At 62.6% G+C, this 17,502-nt stretch overlaps 1 protein-coding gene and 1 pseudogene across 2 annotated transcripts in view; one reads left to right on the plus strand and one right to left on the minus strand.

Annotated features, from left to right (window-relative positions):
• Positions 1–1,997: 1,997 nt before the first annotated feature.
• Positions 1,998–4,838, minus strand: LOC104650510 (uncharacterized; annotated as a pseudogene).
• An 838-nt stretch (positions 4,839–5,676) lies between these two features.
• ADGRA1 (adhesion G protein-coupled receptor A1) overlaps positions 5,677–17,502 on the plus strand; it is a 33,612-nt gene continuing 21,786 nt past the window's right edge. Inside the window, exons 1-4 of one of the 2 annotated variants that reach the window (XM_074383138.1) lie at positions 5,677–5,742; positions 6,303–6,500; positions 15,572–15,699; positions 17,126–17,249. In XM_074383138.1, coding sequence (XP_074239239.1) covers positions 6,498–6,500; positions 15,572–15,699; positions 17,126–17,249 — 255 coding nt within the window. In that variant the 5' untranslated portion in view covers positions 5,677–5,742; positions 6,303–6,497. Of the gene's footprint in view, positions 5,743–6,302; positions 6,501–15,571; positions 15,761–17,125; positions 17,250–17,502 lie in introns of those variants that run through there. The other variant, XM_039465273.2, reaches the window with a different exon arrangement.

The raw sequence follows: 17,502 nt of genomic DNA on the forward strand, positions 1-17,502 counted from the left end.
GGACCCCTGACCCGCAGCCCAGCTCAGGATGATGGGGCCCCGGGCACCCCCTGCAACCCTGGACGTGTGAGCTGGAAGCAGAGGCCTTGTGAAGGCGCCACGGATGCAGGCCCAGCTCAGCGAAGCCTTCCAGTGTGAGACCCACCTGAGGGCCTCGTTCTGCAGGGGGCCCACGAGCCCCAGAGGTGCCTGCTCATCCCACGCGGTGGTCAGTGGAAGACTGTGAGGTTCCCCAGCGGTCTGCGGCCCCGCAGGGAGACTGCGCTTGCCCCGAGTCCTCTCAGGGGCTCCACCGAGCGCTGATTAAGGAGGCGGCAGCGTGGAGAAGATTTCAGGTTTGTTAATTTTATTATTTGGTTCTCAAAGGAGGCCTTCACCTCGGGGTAAGCACGAATCTGTTGGCTTGAATCTTGGCTAGGAATGGTCTGCACAAATTCAAACTGACGCTGGGGGAGACTGCTGGTTTCCGTGGCAACCGGAGAGCCGGTTTTAATTCCACTCGGCGAGCGAGGGCTGCCGTGCGCTGTCAGGGAGGACGGTGGCCCTGGCTCCCGTGAGCTCCGTGGCCAGGCTGCCCACCCGCCGCAGGCCGCCATTTCCCCTCTCCGTGGGCTTCTGAGTTCGGGCTGTCAGAGTCCCCACCAAACGGCTGAAAACAGACAAATGCAAAGATCTCTAAAGTGTTCTGAAAAGAGGCAGGTCGTGCCCGAGACGCCAGCGGCGTGAGGCCATTCTTGCTCCAGATCTAAGTATTTACAGCAAGCTCCACCCGTGAATCCCCGGCAGCCATGACCCCTCCAAACTCGAGGCTGGGGGTTCACCCCAGCAAGGGAAGACGGGGCTGGGCCTCACCCCCAGCGAGGGAAGACACCCATCACTTTCTGGGCATCGGCCTGACCTCCGGTTCTGTGAGCCTGCACGAGGCCAGCCCCAGCATCATCTCCAGGACCGTTTCCTGACCTCCCACAAAAAGCCTGCAGATTCCAAAGCCACAGGATTCTGAGAAACATGGACCCCTGGCTGAGGTCTTGCAGGCAGCAGGGCCACTGTCTCTGGGCAGGGGCAGGCCCAGCCCCATCGTTCCTTCCCTAAGGAGGCGGCAGGAGCAGGCGGCCACCCACGGGCGCCCCACACCTCACGTCCAGCAGGACGTGTCCTCAGAGGGAGGAAGCTTACATCCAGTACTAAGAAGCCCGAAGGCTCCTGCGGGGAAGCAAGGCTTCGGCCGAGGCCCCAAAGTTTCAGAGACGGTCAGAGTGCCGACAGCCGGCCTGCTCTTAGAATGGATCCCAAAACTGACCTGTGCAGAAGGAAGGCAGAATCACAGAGCAGTGGGAAGGACCAGGGGTCCCGTGCACCCGAGACCCTGTGAGCTGGGGCCTTGGGTGCCAAATTAACAACAAAGCCCCTTCAAGAGTCTCGCGTTTCAGAAGTGGGTTCTCTCTGCTGCCGGGTCAGCGTCTAACTGGTGTCCCTTTGGAAGGTCAGTGTTGCAGGTGTTGATTTGCATAAGGAAGAATCTCCCTCTCCCAGTGCCCCAGTGCCAGTCCTACCTCCACCAAGGCCAACTGAGCTGCGTTCAGACTGCCTGGCCCTCCACAAACCCCTCCACAAACCCCCCGCAACCCCCCCCACAAACCCCTGCAAACCCTCCCACAAACCCCCTGCACACACCCCCACAAACCCCTCCACAAACCCCCTGCAACCCCCCCACAAACCCCCTGCAACCCCCAACAAACCCCCTGCACACACCCCCACAAACCCCCCCACAAACCCCCCCACAAACCCCTCCACAAACCCCCACAAACCCCCTGCAACCCCCAACAAACCCCCTGCAAACGCCCCACAAGCCCCCTGCAAACCCCCCCACAAAGCCCCTGCAAACACCCCCACAAACCCCTGCAAACCCCTCCACAAACCCCCTGCAAGCCTCCCCCACAAACCCCCTTCAAAGCCCCCACAAACCCCCTACAAACCTCCCCCCAAACCCCCTGCAAACCTCCCCACAAACCCAGCCATTTCTTTGGAGAACATCTTTCCTCCCACAGCAAGGCAGGAGACAGTGGCCCTGGGGCCACATGCCAGCCACCGTCTGCTTCCATGTGGACCATGAGCTGCGTATTACAGTTTTAAACCATCGGAAAAAGTCAAAGGAAGAATAACCCTATGTGATCCATCCACGGATGACACTTGGTGGCATGCAGCCACACCCCTCGCTGCCATGCTGCCCGCAGTGCCAAAGCCAGCAGGAGGCCGCCCGCCCCTGCCAGAGAACGCGGCTGGAGGGGCTGTGGCTGGTGGGCCCCGGGCGTCTGCAGTTTTCCGTCAAGCACGTGGAGTTGCTGCTGAGAAAGGGGTGGTGTAGACGTGGTGACCATTACCAGCATTTAGCTGTGGGCCGAGGAGGCCTGCATGGGCCCACCTGGCGGCATGGGGAGCTGAGCCTCCCTGAGGAGGAGGCAGTGGTGCCTGGGGTCCTGCCTGGCTCCCTCATGGCCAAGTAAGCCGAGAGATTCCTCTCCGTGAAGCCCTCAACCTCTGTAGCTGTGTATTACTATAAACACCAACATATCCTCTGGCTCTGCTCCTCTGGCAGAATCCACGCGATACCCGGTGAGGCACCACAGTAAACACCTAGATAGACCCTGCCTTGTACATCCAGGGGACGCACACAGGGTGTTTCCCTAGCTAGGACTCCATCTTTTGCACCACGAGACCCTTCACGGACGTATGTTTTGAAACGGCATCAAGTGTGGGTTTATTCAGGTTTTAAAATTTCATTCTTGTTTGTCCTATTTCCATTTCCTGGTCTTTTCTATCATTTTTTTCATTTGTTTTCCTCTCTTGGGGAGGTAAGAGACAGGGAGGCAGGCAACACTCTCAGCCGTGTCCCTGTGATGTGGACGAGGCGCTTCCCTCCAGGTGGGACTGGAAATGTGGGTCCTGTGATCAGCCGGTGCCACGGCCGACCCTGCAGTCCAGAAAGCAGAGACTTTGCCAACGAACAGCAAGCAGAGAGAAGGTCAAGGGCAGGGCCCGGGGCCCGTGAGCTCTGAGGGAGAGCAAGCACTGAGGTCCCCAGGCAGACGGCCGCCGGCTCACCCGCTGAACACCGCCGAGGCCTGGCGATCCTCCGGGTGGCTCCTCACCCACCCAACGACGCCTGCAGACTTCCGGAATGCAGAACTGCAAGTGGGGTCTGACGCACACCTGGAAGATCGCCGACTGCTCGTACCTCAGTTTCCCCATCCCACAGCCATGTGGGGCTATTCAGGATGCTGTGCCCCATCCCAGCCCCACTCTGGACATGAGACCTGAAGCAGGTGCCCTCTGAGGGCAGCTCCAGGGAAGGGTTGGTAGAGCAGCCAGGAGGGGTCGGGGGCAGCTGTGAGTGAGCATGAGACGCTCGGTGCCCCCCCTCACAAGGCTGGGCCCCGCAGACTCTGCCCTAGGCAGCTCTGGAACACGTGGCAGTGCCAGCTCCCCCCAGATCCCTCTCCTTCACTCAGGTTGGCACTGGGTGTGGAATGGGGGTGCCAGTCCCCTGGTCCAGACCACCACACGCGGGGACAGGAGGACGCTCCCAAGCCAGTGGACCTGCCTGCCTCCAGCGCTGGACGCCAGGGCCCCCACGCACCTGGTAAACTTCTGTGTGTCCCACCTGATGCCAGGGACATCCAGGGCTTGACAACCTTTCCCTTTGGAACCTGTGGGGGCCGAGCCCAGGGCTCACACTGGTTGGGGCTCAGACAGACAGTGGGGGCTTCTCTAGGGCCTCCTGGAGCCTGGCTGGCTCCATCACCCTCCCTCTGCCCCCACAGCATTGAGAAGTTCCCCCAAAATGCCCCCCATGAGATTCAGGGCAGTGCCTGAGTCCACGTCCAGAGAGACAAGCCAGGGCCTGCTCTGTGCCCCAATCATGATGTGTTAGGACCCCCTCCCCCAGGAGAGACAGGTTGGCCTGTGCTCACCTTGGCACCCCGCACCTGGAGCAGTCTCTGTGCTGGGAGCTGCTGGGTGCAGGAGGAAGATGGCAGGGCAGAGCCCGTGGGGACCCCTGGCCTGGGAGCATCAGGGGCAGAACCCTCTCCTTGCTCCCAGCCCCCTCCCAGCCTTCTTGTCCAGGGCCACCACCCGAGGGACACCAGGGGCTACCAAGGGGGTCAGGGCAGCCTGGGCCTGGGGTGCCTGGAGCTTCTCCACCTGGGAACTGGCCATCACCTGCCTGGGCCCCGTATCCCTCAGCTGGAGTTCAGGAGCCATCACAGCGTCCCCACAGAGGGGCTCCGGGAACTCCCGCTGGATGGGGTAGTGGTGCCCTGGGAACATCCCACTCAAAGGACACATCCCATAATGAGAGGCCAGGGTAGCAGAATCCTGGCACCCCTGCAACTCATTCTGCCTCTGTGTGTCTTCACGACAACCCCCCAATAGTGCAGGCTTCAGGCCCCTCAAAATCCAGAGCAGCAGGGCGTGGGTACCCCCCTGAACACGTGCCAGGGTCAGAGAACCTGGAGCAGAAGCAGCCATGTAAAGGTGGAGGCCAAAGAAGAAACAGGCGGAGGCCGAGGAGGGGACAGGCGGAGGCCGAGGACGGGGACAGGCGGAGGCCGAGGAGGGGACAGGCGGAGGCCGAGGAGGGGACAGGCGGAGGCCGAGGAGGGGACAGGCCGAGGCCGAGGACGGGACAGGCCGAGGCCGAGGAGGGGACAGGCGGAGGCCGAGGAGGGGACAGGCCGAGGCCGAGGACGGGACAGGCCGAGGCCGAGGAGGGGACAGGCGGAGGCCGAGGAGGGGAGGAGAAGGGGGTATGGGGTCGCCCAGGGCAGCTCCTGAATCACCCTTGCTGAGGCTGCCCGTGCCCCACAGAACTGAGCTTGTGACAAAAAGTAGAGTGACCTGGACCCACCTTGTGGGGTAGGAGGCCTGGGGCGTCAGGATGGGGGCCTGTGGGCCGCGGGCAGAGCCCACACCTCACTGCGGGTGGGAGGCTGGGCTGTGTGGCTCCCGCGCTAGCACGACCTCCATGCTCACCTTGCTCTGTGGCCCGGGCTGCAGGAGGGTTGGGTGGGGGGCAGGGACGCTTTCTGCACTGCCACAAGCCCTGCCCGTCTACACCGGCTGGTCTGCCCTGCTGACTCACACAGACGGTTCACTACGGGCGCACCCCAGCCTTGGCATATCCGGACTCGAGGTCGTTAATAAAGGGTGGAAAATTCCTTCCACATCCGTCCCCTTGTTTATGTCTCTGTCTCCGCGGCTCTCCCCGGACGGAGATTTCCTTGGAGAATAACTCGGGCCGCGCAGTCTTGGGGCCGGGCGAGTTTCCGCGCCAGGGCTGGTGCCTCAGGCGGAGCCGGGTGTCTCTTTAAATGCGCTCTGCAGTGTGACGGCGGCCGCCCGGCTGGAGGAGCCGTCCCCACCCTGCGGCAGGAGCCCGCCCGCCGCCATCGCCCGCCCCGGTCCCCATGGTTACGCGCCTGCCTCCGGCCGCCCGGGTCCCCGCTGTCGCCGCGGGAGGCGCGCGCAGAGGCGGCGGTGCTGCTGGCCTGGCCGGGGCCGCCAGTGCGCGGGGCTGGGACTCACCGGCCGGCGCCGCAGCCCCGCAATCTGTTGATAACTCGCCTCCGGCCCCGCCGCGGCCCCAGCGGATGGAGAGCGGGTCCCCGGCGCGGGGGGCGCAGCGTGTCGGCCTCGGGGACGGCGGCCCGGCCGCCCCTGCAGCTGCTTCGGCCGAGGCAGGTGAGAAGTTGGGGTCGGGGCGGCGGGAGGGGCGCGCGAGGCCGCCCTGGGGTGACGCCGGACGCGGGGACAGCGGCTCCGAGTAACTTTCGGCTTCGCTGGGGCGGGAGGCGCCGCGGAGATCCGGGGTCCCCGCCCAGCGCCCCGGCCGGAGCTCGACCACCTCCAGGCGGAGCAGGCGCCAGGGCCGGGCTGGGGCGCGCGGTGAACCCGGTGCCGGCTCCCGGTGCGAACGCCCGGCGCGCCCCTGGCTTTGTGCAGCCGGAGATGGCTGAGTTTGGCTCCGGAGCCGGGAGGGGGAGCGCAGATTGATTTTTAAATATGGAGAAGGAGACGCATCAGCCGCGGGCGCGTTCCGTCCGAGATGCGCGGAGCCCCCAGTCCCCCCCGGCCCCGCCGCCGTCAGCCGCAGGTGCAGCCCCCAGGCCGCCGGGCGGAGGGGAGCGGAGGGGAGTGGGGGACCGAGAGGGGCCGCGGCTGCTCCCTGGCGAGGTCGGGGCTGCGCGCTGCCCACCGCGGGGACCCTCCGCCCGCCCGGCTCACCACCGCTGTCTTCGCAGATGGGAGCTGCTCCGGGACCGCGGCCGCCCCGCCACGGTCACCCTGAGGCCCTGGCCCTGGAGTGCGACCTCCTGCCCGCTGTCTGGGACTTTGACCTTCCGGAGGCCATGGAGGCCGGAGGGGAGACGGGCGCGACCTAACGGCCTGGACGCCTCCTCCCGCGGCGCTCGCTCTCCAGTAACTTTGCAGCGCTCATGGTGAGTACCGGGTCCTGGGGGTCCTGCAGCCGGGGCCAGGCCAATGCCGGGCGGTCACCCGCTTGTGGACTGCCTGGCAGGAAAAGTTGTGGAGCGTTTGGCGGGTGACCGGGCTTGGGGCACAGTGCCGGGGTGGGGGCCCGGGACAGGCCTGGAGGCTCTCCAGGGCCGCCTGTCTGAGCGCCCTCTGCTCCGCGTGCTGGGTGCTGATCATACTAATTAGTTGCAGGCATACGGCAATGTCGAATCATTTAATCAGTGGAGGTGACATCCCTCCTGCAGAGCTGGCATCCGTGCCCTGTGAAAACCTTGTCTGGGCCCAGGCTGGGGTCCCTGCCACCCCAGGCCCCTCCACCCCGTCACAGGGCCTCCCCCACTGCCCCCTGCAGCCCCTTCCCATCAGAAAGTTGATGAAAGCCAGTGGGGACAGACGTGGGTTGGCTTGGGCAGTGGAGGCGGAGAGAAGGTGGCCGTGCACAGGGCAGGCGCAGGAAGGGTGTTTCGCCGGGAAGGGGCTTCTGGCAGGCGGCTGGCTGGAGCGGCAAGCGGGCCGGTCACACGTCCCTCCCCGAGGCTCCGGCAAGCTTTCGCTGCGGTTGCTGACGGTCTGGGTTCCGGAAGGGCTGACGGCTGAGTGAACAATGCATTGTGTGTGCTGGTAAGGGACAGCTGACAGGCGGTGAGGACCCAGGGCACGTGCAGAGAATGCCAATGGCCCCCAGAATGTGCAGCCGCCACCGACGCCAGCACGCGTGCTTCAGAGTGACCCGGTGTTCCTGGCACAAGGAGACATCCGTCTGAGTCACTTGCTCATTTTCTTCTTGTTCCATTCAAAATGTCCAAGCAAGAGATGCCCCAAAACTCAGCATCATCCCCCAGTGTGGCTACACCGCCGAGGCCGGCTGAGGGCTCCGCACTTCCCTTTCAGACACCTGACAAGGCTAAGCGTCCAGCACCGACAGCACCTCAGGAGGCAGCAGGCCGGCCCCAGGGCTCCTGCCCACCCCAGGCTCCCCCCAGCCTCAAGAACCGCCGCTGTCGCCCGCAGGTGCCACATCCAGCGCAGCCCCAGGCCTCCCAGTTGGCAGGATCTGTGGCTTTTCAGCCTGAAATTCAGGTCCTCGTCTGCAAAATGGAAAGCTGTCATTGACAGAGGACAGTGAATGGAATGGAAAAGGGCTTCAGAAGGTGGGGGGGGGGGCGCTGCAGCTCGGGGTCCTGCTCATCCCCTTCCTCACCTCCTCTCCAACCCTCAGCCCCTCTACAATATCCTGTGCAGGACCCTCCCCAGTCCGAGAGGGGCACCCTCCCCTGGCAGGCTGAGCCTGTCCGATCACTCTCCTCTCGGCTCCTGGCTCCTGGTGGAGCCTCCTGCTGCCACCAGCTCTGCCCAGGGCCACCAGGTCCCAGCTGGCCAGGTGCTGCCCAGCCCGGGGTTCCTGCTCACCCAAGACTGTGAAAGCCTGTTTAGTTCTATTTGTCTGGAGAGTGTGGCATTTCAGCGGTTCACTGGGGTTTTTATTCATAGTAAGTAACATTTACACCCAAGAGAATCTCTGAAAGGGACAGACGATGTGTGGGGTTCACAGTGTAAATAGTGGCAGGCTCACCCCAAGGCTGCAGGGTCTTGGGAAGGAAGCCTGGAGGCCATGGCCAGGGCAGGGTGGCCCTACTCTGCCTGCCCCTCTGCTGCGCTCTAGGAGGCTCCCAACCCCCGCGGGGGCAAGCTGCCCGCTGAGCTCCAAAGGGTAAGGGCACTGGACCCTGAGCTGCTGTCCCACAGGCTGGCTGGGCCGGGCGGTCCTCTCCGCAGGCCAGTTTATTAGCCCATGGCGCTCTACAGGATGGAAACTTTGCTCCCCTCTGGATGGACCTGCAGGCCGCTTGTCCAGAGGTTAAAGCTGGGGCACCGTCCTCTGGCGAGCTGCGTCTCCGTCACTGCTGCTAATGAGCGAAAGCAAATGTGAACTTGAACTTGCTGGTCTCCCAAGAGGTGCTGTGAGGACTTACGGTCCGGTGGACTCTGGAATAGGTGTCACTTTGCACCCTGTGACCTGCAGGCCTCACCCTGGGCTCGGGGAGCAGTTGTTCTCGAGGAACTCCAACTGTCAGTCTTTGGAACGCGATAAAACTGCAGACATTTCTGCTTTCCCTGTGTCTATTTCCCTCAGAGTCTCTGAGTCTGGTGGCCTCGCTGAGACACCTTACACTCAGCACAGGCCCCAGCTCTCCCAGTAACACTGTGGTCAGAAACTAAACTGAGTAATAAGATTGGTGTGAGTGATGTGGTGTGGTGTGTGGTGTGGCTGCTATACCGTGACACAGTATGGATTGGGGTGGGGTGGTGTGGACTGGTGTATTGTGGTTGCTGTGGGGTGAGGTGGTGTGGCTGGTTTAGTATGGTTGCTGTGGGGTGGTGTGGATGGTGTACTGTGGTTGCTGTAGAGTGAGGTGGTTTGGCTGGAGTACTGTGGTTGTGGTGGGGTAGGGTGATATGGCTGATGTAGTGTGGAGGCTGTGGGGTGGTGTGGATGGTGTACTGTGGTTTCTGTGGGGTGAGGTGGTGTGGCCGGTGTAGTGTGGTTGCTGTGGGGTGAGGTGGTATGGCTGATGTACTGTGGTTGCTGCAGGATGGGGTGGTGTGGGCTGGTTTAGTGTTGTTGCTGTGGGGTGAGGTGGTGTGGCTGGTGTACTGTGGTTGCTGTGGGGTGGGGTGGGGTGGATGGTGTAGTGTGGTTGCTGTGGGGTGGGGTGGGGTGGCTGATGTACTGTGGTTGCTGTGGGGTGGGGTGGTATGGCTGATGTACTGTGGTTGCTGTGGGGTGGGGTGGGGTAGCTGGGGTATAGTGTAGTTGCTGTGGGGTGGGGTGGTGTGGATGGTGTACTGTGGTTGCTGTGGGGTGAGGTGGTGTGGGCTGGTGTGTTGTTGCTGTGGGGTGGGGTGGGTGGATGGTATACCGTGGTTGCTGTGGGGTGGGGTGGGTGGATGGTGTACTGTGGTTGCTGTGGAATGAGATGGTGTGCCTGGTGTGTGGTTGCTGTGTGGTGAAGTGGTGTGGCTGGTGGAGTTTTGTTTTTGTGGGATAGGGTGTGGTATGAAGATGTGATTTTGCCCTTTGTCACTACTTTTTTTTGAAACAGAGTCTCACCTTGTCGCCAGGCTGGAGTGTAGTTGCGTCACCCCAGCTCACTGCAACCTCCCTCTCCTGGGTCCAAGCGATTCCCCTGCCTCAGCCTCCCAAGTAGCTGGGACTACAGGTGTGCGCCACCATGCCCAGCTAATTTTTTGCATTTAGTAGCAGCAGGGTTTCACCGTGTTGGCCAGGAGGGTCTCAATCTCCTGACCTCATCGTCCATCTGCCTCGGCCTCCCAAAGTGCTGGGGTTCCAGGTGTGAGCCGCGGCGCCCGGCCCTTTGCAGATCCAGGTGTGAGCCGCTGCACCCGGCCCTTTGCAGATCCAGGTGTGAGCCGCTGCGCCCGGCCCTTTGCAGATCCAGGTGTGAGCCGCGGCGCCCGGCCCTTTGCAGATCCAGGTGTGAGCCGCTGCACCCGGCCCTTTGCAGATCCAGGTGTGAGCCGCTGCGCCCGGCCCTTTGCAGATCCAGGTGTGAGCCGCTGCGCCCGGCCCTTTGCAGATCCAGGTGTGAGCCGCTGCACCCGGCCCTTTGCAGATCCAGGTGTGAGCCGCTGCGCCCGGCCCTTTGCCTCCATCCCACAGTTGCGGCGTTGAGGTGCCGCTGGGAGCTTGAGCTCATGCCCCCTTCAGCGTTCAGGCCCCATGCCTACGGCGTCCTCACCTGGTTAGCGTCTGTGATTCTGTGTGGTCACCTGTGAGCTGCCAGCTGTCTGTGAGGAGGGTGGGGGCCCTCACGGAGAACCGAACAGAGCCCCTTCCAGCTCTCAATTCCGGGCCGACTCTTCCTCACTGGAAGTGCCCTCAGCCGGGCACCGTGGCTTATGCCTGTAATTCCAGCACTTTGGGAGGCCGAGGCAGGAGGATCACCTGAGGTCAGGAGTTCAAGACAAGTCTGGCCAACGTGGTGAAACCCCGTCTCTACTAAAAATACAAGAAGTAGCCAGGTATGGTGGTGGACGCCTGCAAACCCAGTTACTTGGAAGGCTGAGGCAGGAGAATGCTTTGAACCTGGGAGGTGGAGGTTGTGGTAAACTGAGATCACAGCACTGCACTCCAGCCTGGGCGACAAGAGCGAAGCTTCACCTCAAAAAAAAAAAAAAAAAAAGAGTTTGGAAGCGTCATGTGCTGCGTCCTGCAGTTCCCGATGGCAGGGCTGAGTGAGAGGCCAAGCCTGACCCGCCCCGCTTGGGGTGGGGGATCCCAGATACCTGGTGTGCGTGGAGTTCCTGGGGTCTAACGCTTCCTTCCCCTCACGTCACACCCCCATCCGGAAAGGACAGAGCGCCTTGGAAGCCTCCACGGAGATGAGGCGGCGGCTGAAGGGTGAAGCTCTCCAGCGCGGGGGCTGTGACTCTGGGAAGCGGCCGGGCTCCCGGCGGTGCCCCCAGGAAGGGGAGCCGCGGAAGCCAAGAGTGAGGAGGAGGCTGCAGGTGCACCCCGAGGCCCTGCCGTCCAGAGGCAGCCCTCAACAGAACCAGGGTCAGGTCCGGGGCCAGCGGCGGCTGTGGGAGACTCGGAGCTCTGAGATGTTGGGAAGAAGTGAGCCTGCGTGTGGGGGTTTATCTCTGTGGGACTCGCACGGTGGCCTCTGTGCGGGCTGGGTGTTCAGGAGGGGCAGGGGCCTGGGACGCGGGTCTCTCGCAGACGTGAGGATAGTCAGCTGGGTTTCTGAACATTTCAGAGCTGTACTGAGTTCTTTCCAATTTGCAGCTTTTTAGTCTAATATCTAAATCACAAAACATGGCCACAGTCTACCGCCCTCATCCACAGTGCAGAGTTTGGCATCCCTCATCCCACTTCGTTTTCTGTAAAATTAAGAACTTTAAACAAGTAACTACCAGTCTAGAAGGAAAGTATCTGCGACATTTTAACTTTTTTTCCCAAATCTCTTCAAAACTTTGCTAGCCCACATACCTCTCCAAGAAAAAAATCAGCACACGTTACAAACGTGATGCAGAATACGGACCCTCTGTGTTCTCCTCCGCCTCTGCCTTTCCCGGGAACACCTGCGTGGAGATGCAGTCACTATTTAAGGGGCAGAGAGGGGGATGCCACAGCTGCTCATGAAACCAGCCTCTGTCGGCACAGAACCAGGAAGTAAAACAGGGACAACCAGGAAGACCAGGGAGGAAGAACAGGAAGAACCAGGAAGAAGCACCTGAATGAAGAAGGAGAAACGGGGGAGGGGAGGCGGGAGGGAGAAGGTGCCCCTGGGAGGAGGAGGAGGAGGCGGACTGGGCGCACCTGGAGGGCACCTGTTCCTTCCTCACCCGCCGGAGCTGCGGGCCTGGCCCCGGACGTCTCACTGTCCCGGAGGAACGCTGCTGTGGGCAGCTGGTGTCCCCAGGGTTGAAGAGGTCACTGTTCCACCTCTCGCTGTCACGGAAGGCCTGAGTTTGATCAGAAAATTCACACATAACCGGATTGCCTGCTTTCTTCCCGTCTTCGCTCCTCTCTTCTTGTTGCTTTAACACCCTGACCCGCTCGATGGGCAGAACACACGGAAGAGGACCCCAATTAACAAGAGAAAATGTAGAAGGAAGTCGGCCGAGAACGAGGAGCCACAGATAAGCCGGAACCGGAGTCCCCGGCGTCAGGCCCACACGCGGGCGACAGCTGGCTCCGAGGCGGCCGATGGGAGGTGGGAGCCGCCTTCCCGGGGGAGCTTCTCCAGCAACCTGGGCCATCCTGCGGGCACAGAGCCGAGCTGCCATTCCGGCCATTTCATCTGCGCCAGGAAGGTTGGGGGCCACCTTCATCCACCCCACCCCACCCCCTTGGGTTTCCTGGGCCATGTTCCTTAGCCCCCAAGCCCGGCTGCATTCCACGCCGAGGGTCCTAGAGCTCTGCTTCTGTGGCCTTGCAGGGACCTGTCGGCCACCACGTCAGTCAGGCTCCGTTTAGCCACAAGCCGGACCGTCAGACCTGGCGACAGGTGCAAAGAGGAGCCCGTGAAGGTGCAAACTTTGAGACCCAGCATCCGTCTCCACTACACAGCACCTCCTTTGAATTTTAAATGTCACCTCTAAAAATGTAAAAAGGCACTGCTGGTAACTGTAATTTGGGGAAAAACAAAATCGAATGTCTGTTTCTTACCAAATCTTTTGCTGACCCGCGGATCACTGCACAGGTGGGTCCCCGACCCGGCCATCGGCCTCCCAGCAGCTCCGGGAGTCCAGCCTGCCCTGCTGCCTCGGTCCCGTGAAGCCTCACGGCTTGGCCTTCAGGCGAGAAGCCCCCACGCAGGCCGGCGTGGCCCCCACTGTCACTGGAGCCCGGGAGGCGTCCTCCCCCACAGCACAGCCCGCATCCTGGACGCACACTCTGAGATCTTGCCTCCTGCGTGAAAAGCAGCTCTGACGGGGTTAACACGAAGGAGTTTTGTGTTTGCGACTAAAAGCCGCAGACAGGAGCCTTCAGGTGTCTCCTTCCCCAGCCCCGGGGATGGAGGCAGTGGGACAGGATGCAGCTGGTGGGTGCCCTACACTGGGGCTGGCACTTCCGGCCCACCGTCGTGCCGCCCCTGCCCCCACCCCAGCAGCCCAGGAGGAGTCTGAAGCCAGCAGGAAGGCCCTGGGGGGGCTGCGTGAGGGCCGCGGGTCAGACCACCCCGGCTCTTCAGCACAACGGATGCAAAGTCCTTGTTCCAGGGTGACCCTCCGAGGAAAGGCTGGTACAATTCAGAGGGGGCTGGACATGGAGCGGACCGCACACGGCTTTGCCCACGGATCCGGGTTTGCAACAGCGGCTCGTGGGTCCTGTGTAAAGGGTTTCAGTTCAGGTTTATTTTAGACTCTAGGTCAATGTCATGGAGGAAAAGCCGTCGACTCTCACGGAAGAATCCTGGGGAAGAGAATCCAGGGCGTCGCTCCTGCCAGTTAAACTTCAGTTCTTCCACCGACATGGGGCATCCTCCTCCCAGCAGCAGAGGACTCAAGAGATAACCCAAGCCAGGAGCACGAGCTTCTCCGTGACTGTGGAGCTGTCTGCACGTGGCAGGGAACGGGCGCCAACGGAACCGGAAAACGGGGGACAACGGGCCCCAGTGTCCCCTGAGCCCCTCGAGGGCCCCGTCCATCGTCTCCCGACGGCACCCCTCCCGGAGCCAGAACGCCAAGGAGGGACGTGGGTGCATCTGCGGCAGACCGGGCTGTCCCTGGGGCCGCTCTCCAGGGACACGGCAGCCGGAGCTGGAGCTGGGAACAGATGCTCGCCCCTCACCTGTTGAGGAGGCGATTGGCACTTTGGGCTCTGGGGCACTCAGGAGAATCTGGGCAGAAGCCCACCAAGCTCAGCTCTTCACAGAGGGGCAGAGTGAGGGTGGGGCTCCCAGGCCCGACCTTCCCCAACACCCTCAGGAGCCTCGGTCCAGGGTGGGCCTCAGAGCCAAGCCTGAACCACAGGACGCGCTGTCTCCGTGGGGTCTCGGTGTCCAGGAGGAAATGGGCAGATTCTAAACACCCTGCGGGAAGCCAAGTGTCTGCACCAATACCTGCTCCTCTCACACAGGTGCCTGCACCCTTGCACAGGCTCAGGCCCCTCTTCCCGGGGTGCAGGGCCCCACCAGTGCCCGCCCTGGCCAGCGCCGCTCAAACCCTGGGGCAGAAACTGGTCAGCCAGCCCCTCGGCTCCTGGAGCGCCCTCTGAGCACAGTGGACACTCCCTGGCCCGCCAGGGCCTCGTCTTGCCTGGGCGACAGGAAGCGTGGCTTCACGGGGGAAGCAGGAGCTCCGGGCCCCGCTGGCGGCCTGCTTCCCCACACCGGTGACGTCGCCTCCGCCCAGCGCCCTTCACGCACCGGAGGCTCCCTCTCTACTTCCCGCCTCACTCGGCCGGTGCCATCCCAGAGGCCCAGACAGCTGCCTCCTCCTGCCCAACACCAATGGCAGCACCCACGGTGCCTTCAGAGCTGCCGGAGCCTGGCGCAGGTGCAACGATCACCAGGGGGAGCGGAGGGGCCAGGTGGCTGCAGCCCCCACCTCTGCCGGCAGCCACTCACCGGGTTCTTACAGGGACGCAGCACCTACCCCGCGGGGCACCGTCGCTGGCCTGAGGGTCATAACTAAACACCACACAGTAGGGTCCTAAAGCACAGACCTGGGTTTCCCACAGTCTGGAGGCTAGAAGCCTGAGACAGAGCTGAGTGTGGCTGCTGCCCTCGAGACCTCCTCCCCGGCCTGCACACGCATGTTTCGGGACTCTGGTGCCCCCGAGGCCTCCCGGGCCCACGCACCCCTCTGCGCTTCCCTGCTGAGCTCGTCTCACTCACCTGATGAGTAAAAGCTGAAGCCCCGTCCGCTCCACGCCTTTCCAGCAGGGACGTTCTTCCTGAAGCCTACTTGGCCACGGAGGATGCATGCTCTCTTTTGAACTCTGACCCTGAACCCTTTTCCTGGACGGCGAAGCGGGTGGAGTCGGTGCCATCCAGACTCGGAGTGGGGCCTCCGTTCCGGATCTGTGGGTGCCTAAGGGCCTCCACTCTTTCTCCGCCTCTCGTGTACAGAATCCCGTGAGATGTTGACAGGCAGGGTTTCGAGGGTGTGGGGCTCGGGGTGAGGCCAGGGCGTCCCGGGGAATTCGCTGCCCCTCTGTAAGGTCCATCCAGACCCCACCCGGCCACCCCCAGGCTGCAGGAAGAGAGGAGGCTGGAGGCAGGCGTCAGTCGGCCCAAACCCTGCCCTGGGAACCGACTCAGAGCCGCGCAAGGATGCCCTCGGCGAGCAGAGCCGTGGACGCAAGGTGGCTGTGCGGGGTCCCTCCCGTGCACTCCCTAAGCGACCACAGACGCAGCCTGACCCTCCCGCCCCAGACAGACCCCTTTCCCTGGGGCCCCACACGAAAATGCCTGGAGCGGCTGCAGGGGAGGCTGAGCCTGAAGGGGATTCCCAGGTGACGGCGCCGGTCGGTCACGCGTCTCCTCTGCTTCCTCCGCAGGATCTGAAGACCGTGCTCTCCCTGCCCCGGTACCCAGGGGAGTTCCTGCACCCCGTGGTGTACGCCTGCACGGCTGTCATGCTGCTCTGCCTGCTGGCCTCCGTCGTCACCTACATCGTGCACCGGAGGTGAGCCTGGCACGGGCACGGGGCCCACTTTGCCCCAAGAAACCTGCTCGTACCTTCAAAGGCAAGTCCCTGAAGGGCAATGTCACCCGCCCAGTGTAGTAAAAGTCCCTGAAGGTACAACTCAGCCAGCGGCCAGCTCATACCTGCCCAGCACCAGGCGCCCATCACACAGCCAAGGGGGGCGGAGCTGGGGAAGCTGCTCCTTCAGGGTCTCTCAACGGCAACCCCCATGTCCTTAACTGGGTGAAACCAGTTCTCCCGGAAATGGGCGCCATGTCGGTCCAGACGCCCTGAAAAGCTCATGTCCCTGGGCGGTCAGCATGGCCTGTGGAGAACGGGAGGGGGTCCAGCCGTGGTCAGGGTGGGCGTGGCCTCAGCCAGTCCCCGGCAGAGGCTCAGGTATGTCTGAGGCTGAGGCCACCTTGGTCACGGACGGACACAGCTTGGACGCGTCCAGGGCCGCAGTCTCGTCAGAGGTTCGGACGCACTCGAATGAGGCTGTGATGGCCAGAAGAGGCGTGGGCAGGTCCGAAACGTGGCTCGGTCTGTTGGGGCCACTGTAGCAGAACACAGGGCCCTGGGGATTTATCAACCATAGAAGCTGGCTTCTCAGTTCTGGAGGCTAAGTTCTCAGACCACGGCACACACGACACTGTGGAGAGAGCCCGCTCCGGGCGCACGGACTGTGCCCACTCCCCGTGTCCCTGCCGTGGAGGGAGAGGCCCTCTCAGGGCTCTTTCTCAGGGCCCCTGACCCCACCACAACAGCTGAGGCCCCGCTTCTGAAGACTGTCAGCTTGGGGGTTAATGTGTCCCAAGAACTGGGGAGATAAAATACATTCAGACCAGAGTGGCTGCGATGATGGGGAGAGGCTGAGGCCAGGCCGTGGCCGGAGTCTTGGTGGCCACGGTGCAGCCATACCTGTGCTGGCCACACAGGCCTCAGACATGGTGGTGGTCACAGAGAGGGTCGCGGTCACGGGTGGGCATGGCAGGCTCAGCCCCAGGCTACGGCTGGGGTCTCGCTGAGTTACTCCAGCCACGGCCTCTTCCTGGCCTGCCGGACTCCTGCTCAGAGGGATGACCCGTGCTGGGACCCTCTGTCTCTGAGACTGTGTGGCCATGTCCTGGAGTCTCAGAGGCTCAGCATCTTCATCCGCCCAGTGGTCAGGCTGTTCAAGCTTCTGCAAACCCCTCCCAGCCTCAGGGTGCCACAGCAACCTAGGACAGGACCACCAGTGGCCACCACTCAGGGCACAGTCGGCACGGCCCATCTGCTCTCCCCTGACTGGGTCCTCGGACAGTTGCCCCTGACCCCACGGAGAGCTCGGACTCCCCGGGGACAGAGCCTGCACCCCAGAGCGCTCCCCTCCATCCCTCCCCCAGTGGAGCCTCTGCTCACATGCACCTGCTTTCCTTGCCCACAGCGCCATCCGCATCAGCCGCAAGGGCCGGCACACGCTCCTGAACTTCTGCTTCCACGCGGCCCTGACCTTCACAGTGTTCGCCGGTGGCATCAATCGCACCAAGTACCCCATCCTGTGCCAGGCGGTGAGTGTGGGGGCGCCTTCGTCAGAGGGGAAGTGTGTGAGCGTCGTCTTGTTTACGAAATAGTATTCCAGCATGTGCCCAGATATTTCCTGGGAGGGGAGCCAGGCCCCGGCCTGTCGGTGTCTCGGCTTCATGCCACAGGAGTCCACGTGGCTGCTCCACGTTTGACCACAGGACTGATTTCACTGCATGGCCCCCGCCAGGACTGTGCTAACCTGACATTTACCATCCCCAAAGGGAGCGCTCCCCAGGA

The sequence above is a fragment of the Saimiri boliviensis genome, chromosome 12 (genome assembly GCF_048565385.1).
Source record: "Saimiri boliviensis isolate mSaiBol1 chromosome 12, mSaiBol1.pri, whole genome shotgun sequence".
NCBI lineage: Eukaryota > Metazoa > Chordata > Mammalia > Primates > Cebidae > Saimiri > Saimiri boliviensis.